We start from the raw sequence: 27,491 nt of genomic DNA, 5'->3' as shown, positions 1-27,491 counted from the left end.
TCCATCCAACATGTTTTGTTGCGCTATTATATAGAAATTTAAGATGTTCCTTACTTACTCCTCTTCTGACACCCTTCCCAGGTTGCTCTGGAGATTTTTATGTTTCCTATCTTCTTGCAGATAGAACTTTAGATGTCACCTTTAAGGTGGCTAAATTCTGTTCTATTGCAGTACTGTTGCAGCAGCGAGCTTTTCCTTGATTAATTTTAAATTTTTTATTGATCATTTGTTTGTGGATATTCATCTATATATTTAAATATTTTACTTCCTTATTGTATTTCTTTATGCTATGAGATGTTATGTTATGTTATGCTGACCTTGGGTCGCAAATAAAGAACTTTGACTAATTTGCATAGCCCTGTCTTTATGGAACACATGCGAGATGCAACATAGTTAAAGGATACCTTCGTCCACTGTGTGAGAACTAGCTATCTGACAAACCAAAAATGTGTGACATAATAGAATCAAATACTGAAAGCGACCAGGAGAACCGTACTAGAATGAGGTGAGAGAATTAAACCATTTCAAAAAATAAACTTGTGCTTGACAGGGGTGAATTCAGCCCTGGAAGTGCTGCCATTTTCATGCATACAGTATTAGGATACATCTTTGTCCCAAAGACTGAGGGCCAAAGAGTGCCAGCTCTAGTGTTGAACTGAAACTGGAATATTGTGACTGCTGAAGGAACTATGGAACATTCATCGTACCAATTCCAAACCATGCCTGGGAGGCAGTTTTAATGAAATGCACTAGTAAGAGGGACAAAGGACACACACACAGCCCCTTACCCCCATGTTCTATAGGTGGAGCAGTGCAGTTAGGCACCTGTGTCTGTTCCTCCTTTGTCCTGTGCAAAATCTTTTACATTTGGAAAAGGTCTGCAAATATCATATTTGCTAAGAAGAAAGGGCTCCTGATCAGTGTTAATTTTGCTGTCACCCCCACCCTAGAATCTGTTCCTGCCAATCACTTCCGTCAAGGTGTCCACATTTCATTTCTATTCTTCCTCCTCCTCTTCCTCCTCCTCCTCCTCTTCATCATCATCCTCATCATGGCAATGTGTGATCTCTTGGGGAGTTTGAGGGAAGAGGTTGGGTGGTTTAATCTCACTAACAGATCGGGTCAGCTGGTGCCGTTTGTCGGAATCTTTGAAATCTACTGAAGTGCGGTTCCGTGTGGCCATGGGTGACTCTGTCTCATTGATGTCCACGTGGGTGTGCTCCACTGTTGACTCATGTGGCATCTGCATGGAGACAAGGTGAAGTATCAATTTATCCTCTGAGAAGGTGGTTTTGACATTATCTGCAGCACATGTATAGATGCTAACAGACACAAGTGTCAGACTACCACATATATGCTGCTGATATTTCAGAGAGAATTTATCATTCCAGAGCACTGCGTAAAACTGAAGATACAAAAAAGAATGTAAATCTCACTCAATTTAGCTCCTGTCAGATGAAGACAAAGGACAAACTGACCCATCAGTTTGAGACCCAGTTGTGAGGGACCATGGATCCCTACAGAGATCTGACCCATCACTGATAGCACTTAGAGAACAACAAATCCAACTTGTGTAACTGCATGTAGTACTGATACGGACCTTGTAACTGCCTGTGTCTCTCTCTGAATACCAGTAAGCTGATTGCTACAAATGAGCCACTCTTTACTTTGACAAATCCCTGCAGTCATAAAAAAAAGAAACTCCTTAGAAAAGTAAGCTCTGACTATATCACAGGTGACTACTACTAGAGTGGGGCCTTCCTGATTCAACCTGAGCAGGATCTAAAATTAACTAAGCAGACATCAAAAAAACATGTTGGCACATGCACACACATGTACGGTCTTAGAGGGAACACTCTCCTTTTGTGCTGTCCACATTAGAACATGCATCTTGAGAGTTGTGTACTCTTTTACTCTTAAGAAATCTAGGTTTGGCAGGTATCAGACAGTAATCTCTGTAATCTCATTCAGAAAGACAGATCTCTGCATGCAGTATCTGGAATGGAGCACCATGGATTTGAACTCACCAGCACATGGGCAGCTCTGAAGAGATAACTGAAGGGATAATACAAGAGGTTGATGAAAGATGCTGCATAGAGGTCTGCATAGCGCATCACCTGACTGGCAAAGAGAGTTTGTCGAGAACCACTTCGGAACAGGCTTCCCATCATCCCATAGCACATATCCATGTCATGAGTCACTTTCTACAATCAGAGTGCAAGTTAGAGAGATATTTGCTCCAATTCAGAAATTTCGTGTAGAAGTAGGAGCTATAATGCATGCAAGGGGCTCTTCCGTTCCTTCAGTGGAGAAATAACTCCACGTATATAGAAGAATTCCATTGCAGTGACACACTGGAGCACACATGGATTAAGGAGATTGATTCAAAAACAGCACACACAAGATAAAAAGCCATTCTAAACATTCCCAGACAGAGAGGACCTTTCAGCAGTATACAGCTCCACCTATGAGTAGCGTAAACAGAAATCTGTGAAAAAACATTAAACAAGGTAAACATATATATGCATATAAATACTAATGAATAAACATGAAAGCATGCTACAAATATTTACCAGGTTTACAGACCAAGACACAATTGCAGACTAGAAAATAGAATATCAGTACAAGCAGACTTAGGAAGAGTATACAAAATGCAAGTTGAAGGTTTTTTCACAGATTTCTGTTTATGCTTTCGCTTTTTGTCCGTATTCCCTGGTTTTGTTTGTGTTTGGTATTTGGGGAGTTTCCACCTAAGAGTAGGCCAGCATGAGCTGTGGTTTGGTGTTTCAGGATAAAATAAAATTTGGGCAGGGGGATAGAGAAGAGCTAGTACACTGCTAAGGATCCAGTGCGTCCAGAGGTATTGTGGCAAAAAAAGTTTTCAGGACAATGTGTATATAATGAGATCAATTTCAAAGTTCTCTCTATAACTTGTACAATCAAATAGAACTGAAGATTTAACTAAGGCTGTCATTATGGTTCATCTGTGAGTTTCAGTAGCTTTTAAAGAAGGCAAGGCCTAGGATGCATATTGCCTAGCTCTCTATGCTTAGCTGTCTCCAAAAGACATGATCGGAGGGTGGCTAAGCAAATCCAGTGCCACTATAACTGTTCACCATTCCAAATTCTCAAGCTTCACTAAAAGGGGCCCAACCCAAGCAATTCAACTCCATGTTTGCCTCTGCTCTCACAGTGGCTGGTTAGTTTAAAAACATTACTGAACTTTAGCTTCACACTCGCATCTCTGCAGCTTTAGGATTTCCAGTTGCAGACGTACACCAGGGCTGCACAACTTTGGACCTCCAACTATTTTTGGACTACAGTTACTATCATCCCCAGCCACAATGGCCATATATGATGGAAGTTGTAGTCCAACATCTGCGGGAAGGCCAAAGTTGTGCAGCTTTGTCTTACACTGAGAGCTCTTGATACCACTAACAGTTATGTTGGTGTGAGCATTTCACTGGAGTGTTGCAGATATGACCACTTCACCATAACACTACTACAGAATGCTTCTCTTCATAAGGGGTTTTACTAAAGCACAAGGAGTAAAAGTCAAACTAAGATACTTTGAAGCAAAAATACATTCTTTACACAAGTACCTTAATCCGCCTCTGGATGGAACTGATATCAGGGCGCTCATTGCTGCTGCTGTCCAAATGCCTGGTCAAAGTTGGGGAAAAATTACAGGAGAGCAAGAGTAATGTAAAGGTGAGTCTGGGAAAGAACACATTCATTTAGGAGAGCTGTTTGCATGGAGCAACACTAGCTCTGCTACAAAGAGTCCCTCTTCCCCCACCCTACCCATAGGTTCCATGTCAATCTGGATCTCTTCAACAGGGTGCAGCCATTCAGTAAAATGAAGGTACTCAAAGTAGTATTTACACTGGGGAGAATAATCAATTACTTACTTGTATAGCTCTGCTAAGAAGATGTCTAGACTCTGGAGTTCTTCAAAAAGAGCTGAACAGCAAGGGTGGGAGTGGAGAAATAAAAAGACATCATCACAGTGGTAATCAAGGGAAAGTCTCCTCTCCAGCAGAAAGTTCCTTTCTGGCCAATGTGGCAAGAGGGTGTCCTAGACAGTCACTAAGGATTAACTTACTTTCTGAGCAGCAGGATTAAATCTTGTTGCTTTATTCTGCAATCTCCACTATACACTTCAAAAAAGTAAGTTTGCTAACTCAGGAGAATAAGGGTTCCAGATCCATCTCCATAAATAAAGCTCTCCTTTATTTCAAATTTGTGAACAGTGGGAGGAACAAAGGAAACTGCCTTATATAGAACCAGTCCATTGGACCATCTAGCTGAGTATTTTCTACACTGACTGGCACTAGATCTCCAGGGTTTCAGGCATGGATCTTCATCTGCACTATGTGGAGAACCCAGGGAGTGAACCTGAGACTTTCTCCATGCAAAGTATGGGCTCTGTCACTGAACTGTGGCTCCTCCCCAAGCAATCATAAGATTTAAAAAAGCAAAACAAAAACCAGTCTATTATCCAATAGTTAAAAAAAAAAACCCCAGGAAAAAAGCAGTCTTTTGTAAGTGTTTGCAGAACCAATTTGGCAGGGCAGTTCCCCTTGCTAGAAGGATCCAGGACCTTTGGGAATCTCTTACTAGGTTTACTGTTTCTATTTCTGGCCCTCTGGTAGCCTCTACCATGCTCACATAGCATGCTGCTGAACGTTTCAGCATCACTCCTATATAAATAGTTTAATTGGCAAATATAGGTCACAGTATGTATTAATTAATTAATTAAATTTATACACCAATATATATACAAAAGTGGCTCAGGGTGGTTTATATTAAAATCAAACATAATAATAGAACAATTAAAATTAAAACTAAATATCATTAAAAACCAGGCTAAAAAGATGAGTCTTTAAGGCCCAGTAACAACATTATTGGCAACACTGCTTCTTTTCCATCCCTTTAACACACATAAACGTGCATATAATCTTTGGAAAGCAAAGCAAGTCCCTTCCCAGTTATCCTACCTCTATCCAGCTGAGTAACATCAATTAAGAATGAGCAGTTTGGGCCTAGACTGGTTATTACTCACAGCTTTTATCTGTCCAGACATGAAGCTCCTGTGCCAACTCTGGAATTACTAGGAAGGTCCTCCAACCCTGACGTTTCTTGGACTTCAGTATATCTCCAAATATGTGGTCACCAATGTATAAGATGTCTTTACCCTTGGCCCCCAGAAGGTCACAGATTGTATCAGAGGAGCCTGAGAGGGAAGGAGAAAGAAGATATCAAGGAGGCCTACAGCACAGCGCAACAGCTTCTACTCACAACAGCCGGTGGCCTTCTGCTCTATGCTTCATAAGAACAGCCCTGCTGGATCAGGCCCAAGGCCCATCTAGTCCAGCATCCTGTTCCACACAGTGGCCCACCAGATGACACTGGAAGCCACAGGCAGGAGTTGAGGGCATGCCCTCTATCCTGCTGTTACCCCCCTGCAACTGGTACTCGGAGGCATCCTTGGAGGTCTATAGCCCTCCAACTAGTAGCAGTTGATAGACCTCTCCTCCATGAAGTTATCCAAACCCCTCTTAAAGCCATCCATGTTGTTGGCTGTCACTACATCTTGTGGCTTCAAATACATGAGTACAAAATGCTCACATACAGCACTTGCATACCCTACTCTTGCTCAGAATCTTGCAAGGAGCTCAGAGCAGCTTAAACGTTTCCCAGGTGGGCTGTATACAGGCAACTTATGGGGTCAAATCTACTTCATTTTTGCAGCAGAACTACATCATCACCAGACCATTTTCCTGAGCTACACTTGTATTTCTAGCAACTTGTCTCTTTAAAATACATGCAAGGGGTAAAAGGACTGGGTTGCATCTTGCCTTGTATGTTTAAAGATACAAGGTAACAAAATATACAAACTGTTCAGGTGTGGTACACGCATGTGAATTTTGTACTTGAGTGTCATGCCAGAAAAGAATCTCATTTAAAGTGGTTCACAACTGGCTCTCACCAATATTCTGTCTGTCTCATAATAACATAAAAACAATCCTACTGGATCAGGCCCAAGGCCTATCTAGTCCAGCATCCTGTTTCACACAATGGCCCACCAGATCCCTCTGAGAAGCCCACAGGCAAGAGGATGCCCTCTCTCCTGCTGTTGCTCCCCCGCAACTGTTTAGAGGCATCTTAACTCTGAGACTGAAGGTGGCCTATAGCCACCAGACTAGTAGCCATTGATAAACCTATTCTCCATGAATTTGTTTAAGTCCCTTTTAAAGACATCCAAGCTAGTGGCCATCACCACATCCCATGGCATAGAATTCCATAGAATAATTATGCACTGTGTGAAAAAGTCCTTCCTTTTGCCAGTCCTAAGTTTCCCAACCTCTGGGCTAGAGATTGCTGGTCTTTTATTTTTATTGGGTTGTGCCAGGCCTTTTTGCAGATACTTTTTTTGGACTTACTTGAGTGGGATAATGTGGGGAGTGGGGTGCATCCAGCAGTTCTGGGGCAGCTATTATTGTAGTGGTGAGAAATAAAAGAATTGGCACTGGCAGAGCAGCTGCCGTTACAGAGGAAAGGAAATCAGTGATTTAGTAACTGTTTCCACTTCCAACTGCCTTGCAACTCTCAGGCCTCAGGGAGCAGCTCCAACTACCACAACATCTGACCTTGCTCCTCTGCAATGCCAGGTCAGTTCAGAATAAGATTTAAATTGTCTATGATTTGATTGTGGATGAGGGAGCTCACCTGGCATGTACAGTGGGTATAGGAAAGAATCACCCCCTTTGATAGACCTTAAATTCTGGTTCCCTTACATCCTGAAATGAAAACACAAAGAAAATTCCCTTCACCAGCTGTACTTATCCAATGCAACCTATAACATCCAACTGAAAAACATCACAATTACAGTCCAGAAAAAGTGTCAGAAATAAAAAACAAGAATTACTGAGATTGAAAAAGGATCACCCCCCCCCATGTCAATATTTTGTTGAACCACCTTTTGCTTTAATAACAGCCTTGAGTCTGTTGGGATACTTCTCTATCAACCTTGCACATCTAGACGGAGCAATATTTGCCCACTCCTCCATACAGAACTGTTCAAGTTCGGTCACATTGGATGGTAGGTGTTGGTGGACTGCTATCTTCAAATCTCTCCACAGATTTTCTATGGGATTTAGGTCTGGGCTCCGACTGGGCCACATGAGGACGTTCACTTTTTTCTCCTTCAGCCACTGTGTGGTCAATTTTGCTGTGTGCTTCGATCGTTGTCATGTTGAAAGGTGAATCTTCTGCCCATCCTCAACTGTCTGGCAGAGGGTAGCGGGTTTTCTTCCAGAATCTGATGGTATTTTGCCCCATCCATTTTTCCTTCTACCCTAACGAGAGCCCCAGTCCCTGAGGCACAGAAACACCCCCACAACAGGATGCTGCCATCTCCATGCTTCACTGTAGGTATGGTGTGTTGTGGATGGTGAGCTGTGTTGGATTTACGCCAGGTGTACTGTTTGGTGTTGAGGCCAAATAGTTCAATCTTGGTCTCATCTGACCATAAGACCTTTTTCCATTTGGCATCAGAATCTTCAAGGTGCCTTCTGGCAAAGCTCAAACAAGCTTTAATGTGGCCTTTCTTGAGAAGTGGCTTTCTCCTTGCGACCCTCCCGAACAAGCCACATCTGTGGAGTGCTCGTGAAATTGTTGTCACATGCACAGAACAACCACTCTTTGCCATGAAGTCCTTTAACTCCTTCAGAGTGGCCATTGGCCTCTTGGTAGCCTCTCTTACCAGTTTCCTCCTTGCTCTTCCATCCAGTTTGGAGGGCCGACCGGATCCAGGAAGGATAGCAGTCCACCAACACCTACCATCCAATGTGACCGAACTTGAACAGTTCTGTATGGAGGAGTGGGCAAATATTGCTCTGTCTAGATGTGCAAGGTTGATAGAGAAGTATCCCAACAGACTCAAGGCTGTTATTAAAGCAAAAGGTGGTTCAACAAAATATTGACATTGGGGGGGGGGGTGATCCTTTTCCAATCTCAGTAATTCTTGTTTTTTATTTCTGACACTTTTTCTGGACTGTAATTGTGATGTTTTTCAGTTGGATGTTATAGGCTGCATTGGATAAGTACAGCTGGTGAAGGGAATTTTCTTTGTGTTTTCATTTCAGGATGTAAGGGAACCAGAATTTAAGGTCTATCAAAGGGGGTGATTCTTTCCTATACCCACTGTATAACTGAGACCTGGTTGGGGGAGGCGAGTGGTCCAGTGTGGGCTCAGGTTCTCTCACCAGGTTACTCTGTTGTGGAACAGGCTAGGGGAAGTGGGCGGGGGGGGGGGAGTGGCTGTGGTCCATACAAATACCATCTCCCTTACCAGGGCCCCTGTGAGACAGTTGACTTATATTGAGTGTGTACTTTTGAGGCTGGCAACTAGCAATAGATTGGGGATTCTGTTGGTGTGCTGTCCACCCTGCTGCCCAACTGACTCCCTAACTGAGCTGACGGAGCAGGTCGCAAATTTGGTGCAGGAGTCTCCTAAACCTTTGGTGCTGGGAGACTTCAATATCATCTTTGGGGCATGCTTGTCTGGTGCGGCTCAGGAGTTCATAGCAGCCATGACAACTATGGGCCTATCCCAGTTAGTTTCTGAACCAACTCATGTTGCCAGCCACACACTGGACTTGATCTTTTGTTCAGATCGGCCGGCGGGGGGAGGGGTTCTCCGTGGGTGGGGATCTGGTGGCTTCCCCATTGTCATGGATGGATCAGTACCTGGTTAAGGTTGGTTTCACAGCCATAGTTCACCCCTGCAAGGGTGGTGGACCTATTAGGATGGTCCACCCAAAAAGGCTGCTGGACACAGCAGGTTTCCAAAAAGCCTTGGAGGGTTTTGAGGTTCGTGCAGCCAGTGATTCTGTCAATGCCCTGGTGGGAACCTGGAATAGGGAACTCACCAGGGCAGTAGACATGATCACTCCTAATGTCCCTTCCAACCTGCTTCTAAAATGGCCCCTTGGTACACTGAGGAGTTGCAGGGGCTGAAGTGACTGGGTAGGTGGCTGGAACACAAGTGGAAGAGAGCTCAGCTCGAATCTGACAGGACACAACATAGGACCCATTTGAAGGCTTATGCGGTAGTGGTGCGTGCAGCTAAAAAAAGATTTTGGTCTACGCACATTGCATCCACAGGTTCGCGTTCAGCAGAGCTATCCCGGGTTGTGAGGCGATTAATTCCTGCTCCTGCTTTAAATCAGTCCCTAGAAACTTTCTGCTGTGATGCTTTTAATAGACAAAATCTCCTGTATTCAGGTCAACGTGGACTCCACTATTTCTGCAGCGTCAATGAAGGGGGTGTCCAGCATAGTAGTGTGCATGGTTCGGTCCGGCACACTTGTACAGACCTCCGGACCGGTTCAGCAGTCCGGCGGTCCGGATGGGCGGGGGCCTGTTATTTTAAATGTTACGTGAGGTTTGTGACGTGCGCGCCAGCGTCAAAGCACCACTAGCGCTTGTTGCTTTTAAGCCTTCAGGACTAACGACGGGGGCAGGGGCGGCAGAGCTCCCTGCCGCCCCAAGAAGATCTTTAAACGGAACAGCGCCAGAGGGGGGGTAAGTACCACCCCCCTTAAAGTAACAGGCCCCCCCGTGCCGGACCGGGGGGCCTCCGGACCTTGCACACCCCTAGTACAGCAATCCCACTTGCAGTATTAGATTGGATCAGTTTCAATCTGTGATGCCTGAGGACGTGGACAAGCTGCTTGGGGCGGTGCAACCTACCACTTGTTCTCTGGATCCTTGCCCAATATGGCTGCTTCTATCTAGCAGGGAGATAGTTGGAGGTGGCCTAGTTAATATAAATGCATCGCTGAGGGAGGGTAGGGTGTTTCCTTGTTTGAAGGAGGCAATGGTTAGACCACTTCTTAAGAAGATTTTCCTGGACTCCTTAGTAATGGATAGTCATAGGCCAGTCTCCAATCTCCCTTGGTTGGACAAGGTGATTGAGAGGTGATGGCCGACCAGCTCCAGGTATTTGGGAGGAAGCTGATTATCTAGACCCATTTCAAACTGGCTTTAGAGCTGGCTATGGGGTTGAAACAGCCTTGGTCAGCCTGATGGATGACCTCTACCAAGGAATTGACAGAGGGAGTGTGACTCTGTTGGTTCTTCTGGCTCTCTCGGCAGCATTCGATAACCATCCACCATGGTATCCTTCTGGATCGTCTGGGGGAGTTGGGGATAGGGGGCACTGCTTTGCAGTAGTTCCGCTCCTATCTCTCAGGTAGATTCCAGATGATGAAGCTTGGTAACAGCTGCTCCTCAAAAAGGAGCTGATATATGGAGTCCTTCAGGGCTCCATTCTGTCACCAATGCTTTTCAATATCTACATGAAACTGCTGGGTGAGGTCATCAGGAGTTTTGGTGCTGGGTGTAGTCCCAAATCTACTTCTCCTTTTAATCTTCATAATCAGGAAATGGCATTCATTCCCTCCACCTTTAATTTAAACTTGGAACCACTGGTTACTTGCTGTGACATTTTTAATGACTTTTTTGCAGATGAAATTTCTCGCATTTGGGCTGAGCTGGATTCCATGGTTACTTCAGAGTCTGCTGTGGAGGTGTCCAGCAACTCCTCTTATGGGATTAGATTGGATCATTTTCAGTTTGTGACTCCTGAGGAAGTGGACCAATTTGGCTTATCTCATCTGATAAGTATATTATCAGGGAGAGTCTGGTAAATATTATAATGCTTCTCTTAGGGAGGGCAGGATACCCCTTGGCTTAAGGAGCTATTATTAGACCACTAAGAGAGGAGAGGAGAGCTGGTCTTGTGGTAGCAAGCATGACTTGTCCCCTTAGCTAAGCAGGCTCCGACCTGGTTGCATATGAATGGGAGACTAGAAGTGTGAGCACTGTAAGATATTCCTTCAGGGGATGGAGTCGCTCTGGGAAGAGGAGAAGGTTTCAAGTTCCCTCCCTGGCTTCTCCAAGATAGGGCTGAGAGAGATTCCTGCCTGCAACCTTGGAGAAGCCGCTGCGAGTCTGTGAAGACAATACTGAGCTAGATAGACCAATGGTCTGACTCAGTATATGGCAGCTTCTTATGTTCCACTTTTGAAGAAGCTTGCATTGGATCCCTAGGAGTTTGCTAATTACAGACCTGTTTCTAACCTTCCATGGTTGGGCAAGGTGATTGAACAGGTGGTGGCCCCTCAGCTGCAGGCAGTTTTGGATGATGCAGATTATCTAGACCCATTTCAAACTGGCTTTCGTGTGGGCTATGGGGTTGAGACTGCTTTGTCGGCTTGATGGATGATCTCCAACTGGCTATCGACAGAGGGAGTATAACTCTGCTGATCCTTTTGGATCTCTCTGCAGCTTTCGATACCATTGACCATGGTATCCTTCTGGACTGCCTGAGGGAGGTGGGATTGGGTGGCACTGTTTTACAGTGGTTCCGTTCCTACCTCTTTGGTAGATTCCAGATGGTGTTGCTTGGAGACTGTTGCTCTGCATACTTCAGCGAGAACTGAAGTATGGAGTTCTACAAGGCTCTATATTGTCTCCAATGCTCTAACATCTACATGAAACTGCTAAGAGAGATAATCAGGAAGTTTGGTGCTGGGTGTTATCAATATGCTGATGACATCCAGATTTACTTCTCCATGTCAACCTCGTCAAGAAATGCCATATCTTCCCTAAATGCCTGCTTGGAGGCGGTAATGGGCTGGATGACAAATAACAAACTGAGTTTGAATCCAAGTACGACAGAAGTACTGACTGTGGGAGGTTGGGACCCAAGAGACGGTTTAGATCTGCTTGTTCTGGATGGGGTTACACTCCCCCTGAAAGATCAGGTAGGTAGCTTGGGCGTGCTCCTGGACCCAAAGCTCTCCCTGGTGTCCCAGGTTGAGGCAGTGGCCAGGAGTGCTTTTATCAGCTTCGGCCAATGCGTCAGCTTCGTCTGTTTCTAGGGGTGAATGACCTTAAAACAGTGGTACATCTGCTGGTAACCGCAAGACTTGACTAGTGTAATGCACTCTACATGGGGCTGCCTTTGTATGTAGTCTGGAAACTACAATTGGTACAGAATGCAGCAGCCAGATTGGTCTCTGGGATAACACAAAGGGACCATGTAACACTGGGTTTAGAAAGAACTATAGTGGTTGCTGATATGTTTCTGGGTGAAATACAAAGTGCTTGTTATTACCTATAAAGTCCTTAAGAGCTTGGGTCCAGGCTATTTAAGAGAGCACCTCCTTTATCATGAACCCTCCCACATTTTACGATCTTCTGGAGAGGTCTGGTTATGGTTGCCAGCAGCTCGTCTGGTGGCGACTGAGGACCAGGTTTTCTCTGCGGCTGCCCCAAGGCTTTGGAATATGCTCCCTACTGAAATAAGAGCATCTCCTTCTCTGTTTGTTTTCAGGAAGACCCTCAAGACTTTCCTGTTCTTGCAAGCTGTTAATTAGAATTTTAATAATTTGTTTTATATTGTTTTTATTGTTTTAACTTGTGATTTTTAATATTAAAATTTGTACACTGTCTAGAGGTTTACATATCAGTCAGTATAAAAATATGATAAATGAATGAATGAACGCATGCCTACAGGCAGTAATGGGCTGGATGAAAGATAACAAATTGAAACTGAATCCAAGCAAGACGAAAGTGCTCATTGTAGGGGCTCAGAATTTGAGGGATGAGTTATTGCTTCCTGTGCTGGATGAGGTTACACTTCCCAGGAATGAGCAGGTATGCAGCTTGGGAGCACTCCTGGACCCAGGCCTCACCCTGGTATCTAAGGTAGAGGCTATAGCCAGGAGTGCTTTCTATCCGCTTTGGCTGATTAAACAGCTGCATCCATTCCTTGAAGAGGATGACCTCAAAACAGTTGTGCATCAGCTGGTAACCTCCCGGCTTGACTATTGCAATGCGCTCTACGTGGGGCTGCCTTTGTTCGGAAACTTCAGTTAGTTCAAAATGCGGCAGCCAGATTGGTCTCTGGGGCAACCCAGAAAGACCATATTACAGTAATCCCTCGACCAACGAACTACTCAACTTACGTTTTTTTCGAGTTACGAGCGACAAAAAAGACCGGAAGTAGTTGCCTGTTTAGAATCAGCTTACTCGACCTACGAATGTTTAGATGCGGCTTCCTCGAATTACGAGTGTTTTGAGACTTCCGTGGTGCGCTCCTCGACTTACGAAAATTTCGACCTCTGAACGTGCGTTCGGAATGGATTATTTACGTAAGTCGAGGGACCACCGTATGCCTGTTTTAAAACAGTTGCACTGGCTGCCAATGTGTTTGCAGGCAAAATACAAAGTGCTGGTTATTACTTTTAAAGCCCTTAACAGCTTAGGTCTGGTTTAGGTCTGGGTTACCTTTGAGAGCACCTTCTTCTACATGATCCCCACCACACATTAACCTCATCTGAGGAGGTCCGTCTCCAGTTACCACCGGTACATCTGGTGGCGAATCAAAGGCGGGCCTTCTCTGTAGCTGCTCCTGGGCTGTGGAATGCACAGAGTTCATTACTGGCCTTCAGGAGAGCACTTAAGACCTATCTGTTTGGCCTGGCCTTCCATGGTTTTTAAACTGTAAATGTTTGGCCTGGTTTTCCAGGATTTTAAAACTGTTTTAAATGTTTTAATTGTTAATTGTATGTATAGTTCTTTATTTTATTTTAACTGATTTTAATTATTTTTATTTTAATGTAAACCGTCCTGAGCCATTTTTGGAAGGGCAGTATAGAAATCAAATAAATCATGGGTTGACCCCTGGTTCTAGTGTTGTGAGAGATGGAGAAAAATTTCTCTTTGTCCATTCTCTCTAAAGTTAAAGTAAAGTTGTGCTGGCGTGTCAGTGTCGACTCCTGGCAACCACAAAGCAATGTGGTTTTCTTTAGAAGAATACAGGAGGGGTTTACCATTGCCATCTCCCTCACAGTATAAGATGATGCCTTTCAGCATCTTCCTATATCGCTGCTGCCTGATATAGGTGTTTTGCATAGTCTGGGAAACAAATTAGCAGGGATTCAAACCAGCAACCTTTGCTCCCTAGGCAAGTTACTTCGCTGCTGCGCCATTAGATGGCTTCCATTCTCTCTACTCCATGCCTAATTTTATACACACTATCATGTCTCCCTGTAGCTGCCTCTTTTCCGAATGAAAAAGCCCCAGATTTTAGCCTTGCCTCATAAGGAAGGTGCTCCAGGCCCCTGATAATTAGGGGTGTGCACGGAACCGCCAACTGCGGTCCGGCACTGGGTGGGGGGGTACCTTTAAGAGCGGCAGGAGGGTTTACTTACCCCTCCCGCCGCTTTCCTGCTTGCCGCCGTAATCTTGAGTAATTGGGGCGGAAGAACACCAGCCGCCCCCGCCGCCCCCCCGCGACTGGATTAGGGGCCAAATCGGCCCAAACTACTGCCGCGGCCGCCCCACCGCCGACCACCCACCCAACCGCCCAACACAAGGCCCAATCTCGGGCCAAGGTAGCCACGGGGGGCGACCTGATTAGGGGCCAAATCAGCCCAAACGACTGCCGCCGCTGCGGCTGCCCACCCGCCCGCCCTCCCAGCCGCCCGAGTCCTCACCATAAGAAGGCCCGTGTCAGTCGGGCTGATCAGGGCCCCACAATTCTAAAAGGAGAGGAGCTCGCAAACAGAGCTCCTCTCTCTGCAAAGTCTCGGCCCGAACTCCAGGCGTCCTTTGCGCCTAAAGCCCCAGTTCGGGCCGAGATGTAATGTAATGTAATTTTATTTACAGTCATTGACCAAACAGAGAGTAAAAACCAGTAAACATTAAAATATGTATATACATATATACAGTTTAAGATTGGGGTGATATCCCATTATACCATTTAAAAGCAATATAACTAAACTTAGCTACAGGAATAGAAATTAAAGCATCTTTGTCTGAAAGCAGATGTTTTACAAGGTTAGCATCGGATTGATCTGCCAGTTTACATATTAGAGGAACAATAAGGTGTTCCCTGGGATACAAATGGAGATTACAGTGGAGAAGGATATGTGCGACAGTTTCTGTATCTCCTGATCCACAACGGCAGTGTCATTCTTCTAAAGGCACACCTTGAAACCTCCCAGCTAGAAGTGCGGATGGAAAGGAATTAACCCTTACTCTTGTGAATATCCATCGAAACTTAGAGAAAGTAATTGTCGACAGATATTTTGCAGGGAAAAGATCCATATTAGTTCTTATAGCTCTATCAAACTCTGGAAGCGCAGCCCAGTTTTCTTGGATCTCAATATCAACAAAGCGTTGTTTCACTACTCTTTTCGCGTTCACTAGACCCAATTCCAGCAGTTGGGCTGGGTCTAAGCCTAGAGAGGTGAGCTTCGTACTTACTGTAGTACACCATAATGGCTGGGGACTAACTGAAAGAAACTCAGGAATTAAACCAACTGGTCGCAGATGTATTTTCAACCAGAAATAAATAATCAAAAGCCAGGCCCGAGATTCAATTTTTATAAAGCCAGCCTCTGTCCTTAAAGTCACATTTGCTGTACATTTTGGTGTACCAAATAAATTTCTCAAGAACCCTGATTGGGTTCTTTCCAAAGTGTCAAACCTTGAGTATGGACCTAGTTGTATGCCATACAATAATTGCGGAATGACCTTTGCAGTATAAAGTTTTAAGGCAGCTGGTATGTAGCCTGCACCCTGAGTTCTGAAAAATCTTAAGATTGCTGCTGTGCTGCGTTTTGCCGAGTCTGTGACCATACTAATATGTGCTGATTTCTCAGCATTATGTTGAAAAATTACCCCCAGGTATTTTATTTGATTTACCTGTTCTAGTCGGTGTCCATCTAGCATCCATACAAATTTTTTAACTTTATTGGTGAAACACATGATTTTAGATTTGTCGTAATTAATCTGTAGATGTTCATCTCTGCAGTAAAGTGCTAAGGCATCTAACGCTCTTTTGAGCCCAACCCTGGTTTGAGATAGAATTACTGTGTCGTCGGCATACATCAGGATTGGGATTTTCTTGTTGGCTAGTTTTGGTGTGTGTGTGTCAGATGTCTGCAAACACTTTATCAAATCGTTAATGCAAAGGTTGAATAGGTAAGGGGCCAACACACACCCTTGTCGCACCCCTTTCCTAATGGGTACTGGATTTGTAAGATTACCAGCATGGTCCAAACGCACTCTTAAAAAGGAATTTTCGTGCATTTTGATGAGCAAGAGTAGAAGCCTTCAGTCCATAGAAGTAGCCGCCAATTTAGACCAAAGACGGCCTCTAGAAACTGTATCAAAAGCCATCTTAAGGTCTATAAAAGCGGCAAACAGGGGTCGCTTATTCCTTTTTACCTGTTTGTCCACAAGATGTTGTAATATTAGCCAGTGGTCTAATCCAGATCTGTTAGCTCTAAATCCTGCCTGCTCATCCTCAGTAATGCACTCCTGCTCCATCCAAGCACATAGTTTGACACATAAGTGCTTGGCATAAAGTTTACTTATGATATTTAAAAGGCTTATTGGTCTATAATTGAAGGGATCATCCCTTCTGCCTTTCTTATGGATGGGAACCACAATCGCCATTCCCCAATCCTGGGGGAATTGTGCTGTTTGATCAATATGTGTGAAGAGAGCAGCCAGCACAGGAGCCCACCAATCTTTGTAGAGCTTCAGAAGTTCCGGCGGGATACAATCGTTTCCAGGTGCTTTCCCGCATTTCAGTTGCATGGATAATTGCTCTACCTCTTTAGTGGAGACCGGAGACCAGTGTGGTAATGAACCTATTTGAAGGGGGCCTTGGGGAGAGATATCATTATAAAGTGCCCGAAAATGAGTTTCCCATAATTCTGGGGTTATTGAGCAGGCCTGAGTGGGCCGAGACTTTGCAGAGAGAGGAGCTCTGTTTGTGAGCTCCTCTCCTTTTAGAATTGTGGGGCCCTGATCGGCCCGACTGACACGGGCCTTCTTATGGTGAGAACTCGGGCAACTGGGAGGGAGGGTGGCGGCCGCCGCCACGGCAGCAGTAGTTTGGGCCGATTTGGCCCCTAATCAGGTCGCCCCCCCCCCGTGGCTACCTTGGCCCGAGATCGGGCCTTGTGTTGGGCGGTTGGGTGGGTGGTCGTCATCATCGGCAGTAGTTTGGGCCGATTTGGCCCCTAATCCAGTCGCGCGGGGGGGGGGGGGCTGGTGTCCTGCCGCCCCAATTACTCAGAAGATTACGGCGGCAAGCAGGAAAGCGGCGGGAGGGGTAAGTAAACCCTCCCGCCGCTCTTAAAGGTACCCCCACCCCCGGACCGAACCCCCCAGCTCCGGAGCGGTCCGGAGGCCTTTTCAATGGCCTCCGAACCGGTCCAGGCCCACCCAACTGATAATCTTGGTTGCCCTTTTTTTGCACCACCTATACGCAGAGTCTCTTACCTGGAGTTGGCATGCACTATCTCCCTTACTATTATTTGACTTTTTTGACCAGCTGTCATGTATTTCCATCTCGGTTGATCTAATAACTTTGCACCCTCACACTTCAGAGGACTTTGCTTGCCAAACCAGATAACATCCAGTTCCTGTTGGCAATCCCCCAGGAGTTGATTTTAAAAACTGCTCTGCAAGCTTTTTGATTTTAAGTGCCAGCAATTTGGTTCTATCTTGGTTCTAGTCGAGCCCATCCCTTTTGTACAAGCTTTACTTGCCTCAAAATGTATCCCAGTGCCTAACAAATCTAAACCCCTCCTCCCGGCACCACCGTCTCATCCACGCACTGAGACCCCTCAGGTCTAAGGGTCCTGGTAGGTTTTCAGCTTCTGATATATTTAAAGAAATTGTTATTCCCTTTGACACATAGCTATATCATGCTCCTCAAACTCTCTTTTTGCATCCCTTGTTGTCTCCTTGCATTTCTTTTACCACAGTTTGTGTTCCTTTCTGCTATCTTCATTTGGGCAGGATTTCCATTTTCTGAAGGAAGGCTTCTTCCCTTTTATAGCCTCCCTGACTCTACTTGTTAGTCACGCTGGCGTCTTCCTGAACGTGGTGGTAGCTGTCTGCCTCCTTGGTATACATTCCAACTGAGCTTCTATTATTGTGATTTAAATTCTCAAAAGAGTTTGGAGAGTTTGAGAATTTAGAGTTAATATGTGCATTGCATTGCTGACATATCGACTTACTGTGGTTTTAAGTTCCATGCTTTCTAGAGTGATCTGACCCTCCTGACTTTCCCTTTCAGCTTCCTTTTCACCAGTCCCCTCCTTTATGAGAAGTTTCCTCTTCTGAAGTCCAACGCATCTGTGTTTGACTTCCTTGACAATGCTCCACTGTTGTCACTGTTCCTCGATGATTCTACAACTCTGACATCTCGCACCATGTCCTGGGCTGGGCACCACGCAGGATTAAGTCCAAGGTTGCCTTATCTCTGGTTAGTTATGCGACCAACTGTTCTAAGGCACAGTCATTTAGCATGTCTAGAAATTTGGCCTCTCTGTCAATACCCACATGTGAATTGGCCAAGTCTATGTGAGGGTAATTCAAGTTTCCCATTATTACAGCTCTGTCTCTCTTTGATGCCTCTCTAATTTGCTTTTCCTATTTCAGATCACTCTCAGCATTTTGATCCAGAGGGCGATAGCACATCCCTTACAACACTTTTCCTTTCAGTCCTCGTATTGTCACCCATAATGATTCTGTGAAGGACTCCTGTCCTCCTAGATTTTCTAGCTTGTTGGATTCTATCCCTTCTTTAATATGCAGTGCAGTATTCTCTCTATTTTTCTCATCTGTGTGCAGAATGGGTTTTGTTCTGGGCAGCAGTATCAAGGCAGTATGCACGCACATTCATTCAGAGTGGGGCCTTCCTGATTCAACCTGAGCAGGATCTAAAATTAACTGAGTGGACATCAAAAAACGTGTGAGTTCACGTGCACACACACACCTTAGAGGGAACACTGATACAGTGCTATTCCACCCCCAATCTGCCTTTGCCTGTCCTTTCTGTAGAATTATATCCAGGAATAAGTGTCCCACCAGTGCTCACCATTCCACCAGGTTTCCAATATGCCCACTATATCTGTTTTCATTAGCAACCAAGCACTCCAACTCACCCATCTTGACTCAGTGGCTCCTGACATTGGTCTTATATAAACACCTATACGCAGAGTCTCTTACCTGGAGTTGGCATGCACTATCTCCCTTACTATTATTTGACTTTTTTGACCAGCTGTCATGTATTTCCATCTCGGTTGATCTAATAACTTTGCACCCTCACACTTCAGAGGACTTTGCTTGCCAAACCAGATAACATCCAGTTCCTGTTGGCAATCCCCCAGGAGTTGATTTTAAAAACTGCTCTGCAAGCTTTTTGATTTTAAGTGCCAGCAATTTGGTTCTATCTTGGTTCTAGTCGAGCCCATCCCTTTTGTACAAGCTTTACTTGCCTCAAAATGTATCCCAGTGCCTAACAAATCTAAACCCCTCCTCCCGGCACCACCGTCTCATCCACGCACTGAGACCCCTCAGGTCCACCTGTCCTGCTGGTACTGCATGTGGAACAGGTAGCACTTCAGATAACGCTACCCTGGGGGTCCTGGACTTCAGTATACTACCTAACAGCCTAAATGTGGCTTCCAGTACCTCCTGACTGCATTTCCCAACATAGTTGGTGCCATGTGCCAAGACTGCTGACTCCTCCCCAGCACTGCCTATCAGCCTATCTAGAAGCTATGCGATGTCTGCAACCTCTGCACCAGGCAGGCAAGTCTACAAATGGGTCACAAACCCACTCAATGCCCCTAATGATAGAATCATCCACTACTAGGAGGCCCTGGAGGAATATCGTCTGTGCAAGAAGATATGGGCACATCACCCAAAGAAGGGGTCCCTCCTAAGGGACCATTCCCCTCTTCCTCAGATGTCCTCCTTGCCTGAGACCTTCATTCTCCATGACAGCAGAGGAGCTGTCAGCCTCGGAGTGGGATGCCTCTATAAAGTCCCTGAGGGTCTTATATACATACCTCTCTGCCTCCGAGCTTCTCCAGGTCAGTCACCTTGGTTTCGAGGGAACAAACTTGTTCTCTGAAAGCCAGGAGCTCTTTGCACCGAGTGCATACCCAGGACTTCTGCCCATCATGCAGACAGTCATACACGCAACACTTCATGCAATACACTGGGAAGCACCCCCTCCCCTGCTGGCATTCTACCTTCATAACTGGTTTTATTGGCTATTTAGAATATATAGAGCTTGATTACTTGAAAGCTAGGTGTTAGCTGCAGTTGTCAGCTAATTACAGGTTTTAAGCTCCATCCTCCAAGAAAATTACAGAAGTGGGGTAGTATTCACCTTCTCCTCATGCTAGCTGTCTCCATTGTGATAAAGAAGGACCGCCTGTGTGCCTCCTCACACACTTCCCCACTAAACTCCACACAAAACTCCTTTGATATCTGTTAGGTCTTTTTGGTGGTTGTACCCTGTTAATAGAGTAGTCTCCCCAGTGAGGTTCAGCTGGGTTCCTCACTTTGTTCTTTTAGATGCCAGGTGAAGATGTTTTCGTTCACTTGGTTTTTAAAATTTTGGTGATTTAAAAAAATGTTTTTAAATTGTTTTGTATTATATTTTGTATTTTCTCTCCCTCTCCCCACCCCCCGGTCTGTTATGATTTAATGCTGTGTGTTTTTATCTTATATTTTAACATTGTGATGTAAGCCACCCAGAGAACAATTCGTTATGGGGCAGCTAACAAATAACATTTATTATTATTATTATTATTTCTTCTTTACACAGTCAGACAGGTGTTAATGACTGGTTTGTTTTATCCAGACATCGAGTCCTTCCCAAGGACCTAGGATGGCTGAATTTTATTATCAGTGTTGTTGCTGTTATTATAGATGTCATCGCAGAATATAGGCTGTTCCCAGTAAAGTTGCTTTTTGTAATTGGCTGATGGTGATTTCTGTGGCACCTATGGTGTTGAGGTGCTCTTCAAGTTGTTTTGGAATGGCACCTAGGGTGCCAATTACCACTGGGATTATTTTGGTCTTTTTCTGCCACAGCCTTTCAATTTCAATTTGTAGATCTTTGTATTTTGTGATTTGTTCTATTTCTTTTTCTTCTATTCTGCTATCCCCTGGTATTGCTATGTCAATTATTTTAACTTGTTTTTCTTTCTTCTGAACTACAGTTATATCTGGTGTGTTGTGTGGCAGATGTTTGTCTGTTTGTAGTCGGAAGTCCCATAATATTTTTGCATCTTCATTTTCTACCACTTTTTCCATTTTATGGTCCCACCAATTTTTGGCTACAGGTAACTTGTATTTTTTGCAGATGTTCCAGTGTATCATCCCTGCTACCTTGTCAGGCCTTTGTTTGTAGTCAGTCTGTGTGATCTTTTTTCAACAGCTGATTAGGTGGTCCACTGTTTCATCTGCTTCTTTACAAAGGCGGCACTTGCTGTTTGTTGTTGACTTTTCTGCTTTGGCTCTTATTGCATTTGTTCTTAGTGCCTGTTCTTGTGCAGCCAGTATTAAACCCTCTGTTTCTTTCTTCAAGTTGCCATTCTTAAGCCATTGCCAGGTCTTGGTGATGTCTGATTTTTCCACTTATATTGTGCAAATATTGACCATGCAGTGGCTTATTTTTCCATTTTTCTGCTCGGTTCTTGACTTGTTCTTTCTTGTAGGCCTGCTTTGTTTCATTGGTGTTGAATAGTTTCTCGTTACTGACCATTTGAAGTGCATCTTCTTCACTGTCCTTGATATATCCTTCAAGGCCTCTTTTCTCCTCCTCTACCGTTTGATGGACTTGCAGCATTCCTCTTCCACCTGAGCTGCGAGGGAGGTATAGCCTATCTACATCACTGCGGGGGTGCAGAGCATGATTGATGGTCATTATTTTCCTGGTCTTACGATCTAGCGTCTCTGGGTCCAGTCTATTATTCCTGCAGTGTATCTGATAACAGGTATAGCCCAGGTGTTTATGGCTTGTATGGTGTTCCCGCCATTGAGTTTGGACGTTAGGGTTTTTCTAACTCTCCTGATGTGTTCACTTCCAATTTTTCTTTTAACTTCAGTGTGTGCAATGTTATCAGCCTAGAGAATGCCCAAGTATTTGTAATGTTCTTTCTTTTCCAGGTTCTTGGAAGAGAACCATTGGGCAGTTCTATTCCTTCTGTTTTTCTTGTTTTCCCTCTGTTCATTATTAATGCATCACACTTCTCTAGTCCAAACTCCATTGCTATATCGCTACTGAATATACGGACAGTGTTTAGCAGTGATTCGATTTCTGACTGGGACTTTCCATACAACTGCAGATCGTCCATGTACAGCAGATGGTTGATTTTACTTGATGTTTTAGATGTTTGGTATTCGAGGCCTGTTTTGTTTAGTATTTGTGGAAGTGGAGTCATGGCGATTACAAACAACAGAGGGGATAGTGGAAAATACCTCTTCTAATGCTCACCTGTCCAAGTGTCTCACCATTGATTGTTAACTGTGTACTCCACATGCTCATTGCTTTTTAAATAAATATCTGAATGTTTTTGCTGACACCAGTTGTTTCTAAACATTTTAGTATCTATGTGTGAGGCAATGAGTCGAAGGCTTTCTTGTAGTCAATCCATGCAACACTTAGATTGGTTCTTCTTCTCTTGCAATTTTCTAAAATCATTTTGTCAATCAGCAGCTGGTCTTTTGTTCCTCTGGTGTTCGGAAAATTTCCTTTCTGTTCAACCGGAAGCTGTTTGTTAGTTAATAAGTGTTGCATGACTTCATCTGCTATTATTCCAGTTAATAATTTGAAGATGGTTGGCAGGCAGGTTATCGGTCTATAATTACTTGGAACTGCACCTTTTGCTGGGTCTTTCATGATGAGATGAGTTTTCCCAGTTGTTAGCCATTGTTCAATATCACCTCCTTGCAAAATGTGATTGAACTGTTTTGATAGTTGTTTATGAAGGCTTGTTAGGTGTTTAGGCCAAAAGCCATGCAGTTCATCGTCGCCTGGTGCAGTCCAATTTTTAATTTTCTCGGCTCTTTCACTTATTAATTCTGGTGTTGTTATTAGATCTTGCATTTGTTGGTTACATTTTTCGACCTCTTTCACCCAGCCTGCTTTTTTATTATAATCTATTGGATTGTCCCATAATTTCCCCCAGAATTGCACTGTTTCTTCTTTATTTGGTGTTTCTAGGTTTCTTGCAGTTTCTCCTTCTATGCTTTGGTAGAAACGTCTCTGATTCGATTGGAATTGGAGATTCTGCCTGTGTTGTGTAATTCTGGCTTCGTATCTGCTAATCTTCTTTGACACTGTTGTTATTTGCTGCTTTATTATTTCCAGGACTACTCTAATTCTCCTTGAATCTAGGTGGTATTTTTGGATCAGATACTGTTTGGTGTTTTCATTCTTCAGCTTCTTGTTTTTCATATCTTTCAATTTACTAGCATCTGATCTAAGCCTGGAGATTTTATTTTCTAATCTAATCTTTCATTTAGGTGATGTACTACTTTCTTTTTTTACAGGTCCACTGATCTTATATCTGAGCTCTTGTGTTGTTATTGTTGCTGCACTGTACATTAGTTGGTTTGTTTCTTGCAAATTATTGGTTGTTATTTCTGCAAGTGCAGCATTGACATCTTTTAATACCTGAGCAAGTTGTTTTTTGGCAACTGTTTTTAGCGCTGGAAGTCAAACCCTGGTGGTTGTTTGGTTCATGTGCTCAGTTATTTTTTGCTTTAGTTCTTGTTGCTTTTCTGTTAAACGGCATTCGGGTTTTTGAGGTGAAGGCAAAGGGGAGGTTGCCTGGTTTTGATTTTTTTAAATTATTATTATTATTTTACACAGTCAGACAGGTGTTATTGACTGATTTGTTTTATCCAGACATCGAGTCCTTCCCAAGGACCTGGGATGCCAGAATTTTATTGTCAATGTTGTTGCTGTTGTTGTTGTTGTTATTATTATTATTATTATTATTATTAGCAGCAGCAGCAAATTTCTGTTTACAAAGCTCTGAATAGCAAGGCTTCCCTGATTTGAGCCTTGTCATATTATGAGCTGCTTCCAAACCTCAGGAATGTGGTCCTTCCCACAAGCTGTGTGGCTCGCCAGCAGCTAAACCCCACCATCTCTCTAGCCACAACTGAAACTGAAATTTATGAGCAATCTCTGTTGTTCAGAAGAGTCCCTGTAGCTCTTTGGGTAAGAACTAAGAACAGGAAAGAACTGGCTTCCATTCCTATCTTTTATTCACCAAAGCATACTTTCACAATTTCAGATACAACACACAAAGTTCTTTCTCTGTTCCTCTTGGGTGCCATGAGATCCAATGTCAAGACACAACTCAGCAGGTACTGCAATATGAATACTGCTGAATCTTCAGAAGTCTTAAAATGAGCCAGAACAGGAATGGCACCCTGTAACCTATGCTGATGACAAGATGTCTCCACCAAAATATACCAGAAAACCTCCTGAGAGTGGAGAGCCCTCTCCTCTGTAGGAAATATTTGCGGAATTCAAACCACAGATTGGGGTAGATTAGCAGGCAAAAATCTCTTCACATCCCCCATTATAAGTAACTTTACCTCCAGAGTAGACAATGCCATGTTGCAGGGGCCCTGTGTAGGTACCAATTTTCAGTTTTCCAGTAACCTGAAGAATAAGTGAATCTCCTGTTAGTGAAACTGCCAAAATATTCCCAGTGGCAATATTCTTATTCTTTCATTAGTCGAGATCAAATAGGAAGACTGCTTGCTATCAAGCAATTCAGTGGGAAAGTACTGCCTTCCCTCTTCTCAATACCAGTTTCCAAAATCAAAAATATGGTTTGCTTCACCATATTATTAGATTGTGAACCCTTTGGGGACAGGGAGCCTATTTATTCATTTATTTCTATGTAAACCACTTTGGGAACTTTTGTTGAAAAGCGATATGTAAATATTCATTGTATTCATATTTGTATAGTTTGTAATGGTCCAATATGAAAGGTTGCACTGATATAATAACCTATAACATCAGATGTCAAATCCCACCATAAGTGCAAAAGCACAACTTTTGACTTTCCACTAGCAGCAGCCAACAACACTCCTGTACTGAGGATTATCTTCGGCTCTTGCCTCAATCTGTGCCATTTAAGCTGTTCTGGCAGAAGTACATTCTCTGCAATGCCTTTGCATGGCCTCCAATAAAATGCTACAGTAGCCAACACAAACCTGTGCTTTCTATGTGTTACAATAAAAGTGGCATTGGCAATTGCTTGGCAAGCAGTATACTATGGAGCCAGTTGAGTCTGCCCATTTCCCAGGCTTAAGACCAGAATTTAGCTGTAGCAGAGTTATTGATAGCACAGTTTCGGTTAAAACCACGTGAGTCAGGTTCCCAATGGACCAGTCCCACAGAGTGCAAAGGCAGGTAGAGAGGCTATGTTACAGCCACAGTAAAATGATCAGTTGAGCAGCAATTGAAATTCAATTGATCCAAGTCAAATGCAGAGTTTCTAGGCTCTCTGAAATTGTAATGTTGACGCTGTTCTTAAATTTAGTTCTGTTCAGCACATCCAGCTGAAAAAGTTAATGCTGTTTTTAAGAACATGCTGCATTTTACTTAGAGGCCATATTTCCTTTTCTTATTTCTCTTTTGTGGAGATAATCCAAAATTAGCTACAACCATATTTAGGACCAAATATTAAATGAATTTCTATTGAGAAAGTATGTGCTAGGAATTTAAACACCCATGTTTGGATTTTCAAAGTATACTGCTCCATGTTTTCAGATCTAACCAAGTACTCACCGTATCCACCTGCCTCAAGACTGTGCCCTCCCCAAAAAAGAGAGGCTTGCGTGCATCTACAAGGATGAGGTCAAAGTAGGATTGCCATGGCCGATGAGAGCTGCCAGGCTACGGAAGATAAAACAGAAGCATCTCTTTTTTTACATCATCACATATACATTTTACAACAGATATTGATATTTACTTTGGTATTTGACTGATTTATTTCTGCAGTAAAGACCAAAAATAATTCTATGTAGTCTGATAGCACATATACTACGAGAAAGGAGTAAAACAGTTTCTCTGTCCCAGGATTCATCAGTTCTTACAATGCACTGCAAACTATCCAAGGAATTTCAAAGCAGAAGCAACTACTGAGAAAGTTAAGGAAGGGGACCATTTGTATGTTCACAGTATTAATTCAAACCTTATCCAAATGCATGAATCTATAACAGAGCCTTGCCTCTGAAGAATACAGTAGTCCATTTATCTGAAGCTGTGAAAAACAGGTTGCTCACCTGTAACTGATGATCTGGTAGTGATCCGTTGACATCCATTGGAATGGATTCTGTGCCAGTGCTGCAGCCTGTTGATGTGGAGTACCACAGCTCCTCTCGGCAGTTGCGCCCCCACCCCATGTGACCATGTGGCTACTTAAGGTGGGAGGAAGCGCCAGCATTTCAGTTCCTTGGAGACAGCCCAAGTAGTCGAACATCTTTGGAGCAATAGGAGAGTTCTACGTAGAAGACTTGAACACTATTGCTGAGGGGAGGTTCAAGAGGGTCTAATGGATATCAATGGAACACTACCATATCATCAGTTGCAGGTGAGCAACCTGTTTATCTGGGGTATGATCCACTGAATCCATTAGAATGGGTGTTTAGTTAGTTCCTTAAGGAGGAAGGAGTCATAGACTTTCCTTTGTAAGATATGAACAACTTCTTTGTCTTTCTGATCGTCTTTGTTCTTGATAGGTAGAACAGAAGAGTCCTTCAGACATCCAGGGAATGCAGAGCCTTTTCAAGAGCTGTGCCCGGAGAACCGAAGAAGGTAGGAAGTATGATGTCTTGGTTTATGTGGAAGTCTGTCACCAGCTTAGGTAGGAAAGTAATATCAGGACGTAGCAGTACCTTATCTGGGTAGAAATGAGCATAAGGCACATCAATCCTCAGGGCTGTAAGTTCACTCACCCTGCGGGCAGTTGTAATTGCCACCAAGAAGGCAGTCTTCAGATAAACCAGCTTCAGGCTAGCTGTAGCCAGGGGCTCAAAGGACATATCTGTCAGAACCGAAAGGACCAAGGATATGCTCCACTGGCTGTCTTACTGGAGGATACAAATTGGTGAGACCCTTCAGAAAAATCTTGCAGCTGGGGTGGGAAAATACTATCTTTCCATCCCATCTGGGATGCCTAGCTGAGATCACTGCTAAGTGAACTTTTATGGAGACATTAGAAAGCAGGTAGATCTTTAGCATGGTTAGGTACAGCAGGACATGAACAGTAGCTTTCAGTGGGCAAAAACCGTTTAAGGCTGCATAGCAAGTGAACCCCTTCAATTTACTAGCATAATTTCTCCTAGTGGAAGGCTTCCTCTGGTTAAGTAAGATTTTATTTAGAAGCCTATCTTCCATGCTGTTAGCTGTAGAGTGAGCACCTCTGGGTGCAGTACCTGACCATTTTCTAGTGACAGAAGATCTTGGTGCTGAGGAAGCCTCCTGTATATGTGTCTTGACAGTTTGAGTAGATGCGGAAACCATGGTTGTCGAGGCCACCATGGAGTGATCAGGA

The 27,491-nt window shown here is 43.9% G+C and overlaps 2 protein-coding genes across 8 annotated transcripts in view; one reads left to right on the top strand and one right to left on the bottom strand.

Moving 5' to 3' along the window:
• The window catches only part of CNNM2 (cyclin and CBS domain divalent metal cation transport mediator 2), a 296,053-nt gene that overhangs the window by 258,634 nt on the left and 9,928 nt on the right, over positions 1-27,491 (top strand). Inside the window, exon 8 of the mRNA XM_053305514.1 lies at positions 26,677-26,752. Coding sequence (XP_053161489.1) covers positions 26,677-26,752 — 76 coding nt within the window. The remainder of the gene's footprint in view (positions 1-26,676; positions 26,753-27,491) is intronic.
• Positions 707-27,491, bottom strand: part of NT5C2 (5'-nucleotidase, cytosolic II) — a 144,951-nt gene continuing 118,166 nt past the window's right edge. For all 7 annotated transcript variants that reach the window (XM_053305517.1, XM_053305518.1, XM_053305521.1 and 4 more), the window contains 7 exons: positions 25,724-25,831; positions 24,520-24,586; positions 5,066-5,236; positions 3,912-3,963; positions 3,603-3,663; positions 2,028-2,204; positions 707-1,243 (listed from right to left, as the gene is read on the bottom strand). In XM_053305517.1, the coding sequence (XP_053161492.1) occupies positions 998-1,243; positions 2,028-2,204; positions 3,603-3,663; positions 3,912-3,963; positions 5,066-5,236; positions 24,520-24,586; positions 25,724-25,831 (882 nt within the window). In that variant the 3' untranslated portion in view covers positions 707-997. The remainder of the gene's footprint in view (positions 1,244-2,027; positions 2,205-3,602; positions 3,664-3,911; positions 3,964-5,065; positions 5,237-24,519; positions 24,587-25,723; positions 25,832-27,491) is intronic.

Source organism: Hemicordylus capensis, chromosome 3, assembly GCF_027244095.1.
Source record: "Hemicordylus capensis ecotype Gifberg chromosome 3, rHemCap1.1.pri, whole genome shotgun sequence".
Lineage (NCBI taxonomy): Eukaryota > Metazoa > Chordata > Lepidosauria > Squamata > Cordylidae > Hemicordylus > Hemicordylus capensis.
Note: the sequence above shows the minus strand (reverse complement) of the source record. Positions and strands in the feature narration are given on the sequence as shown.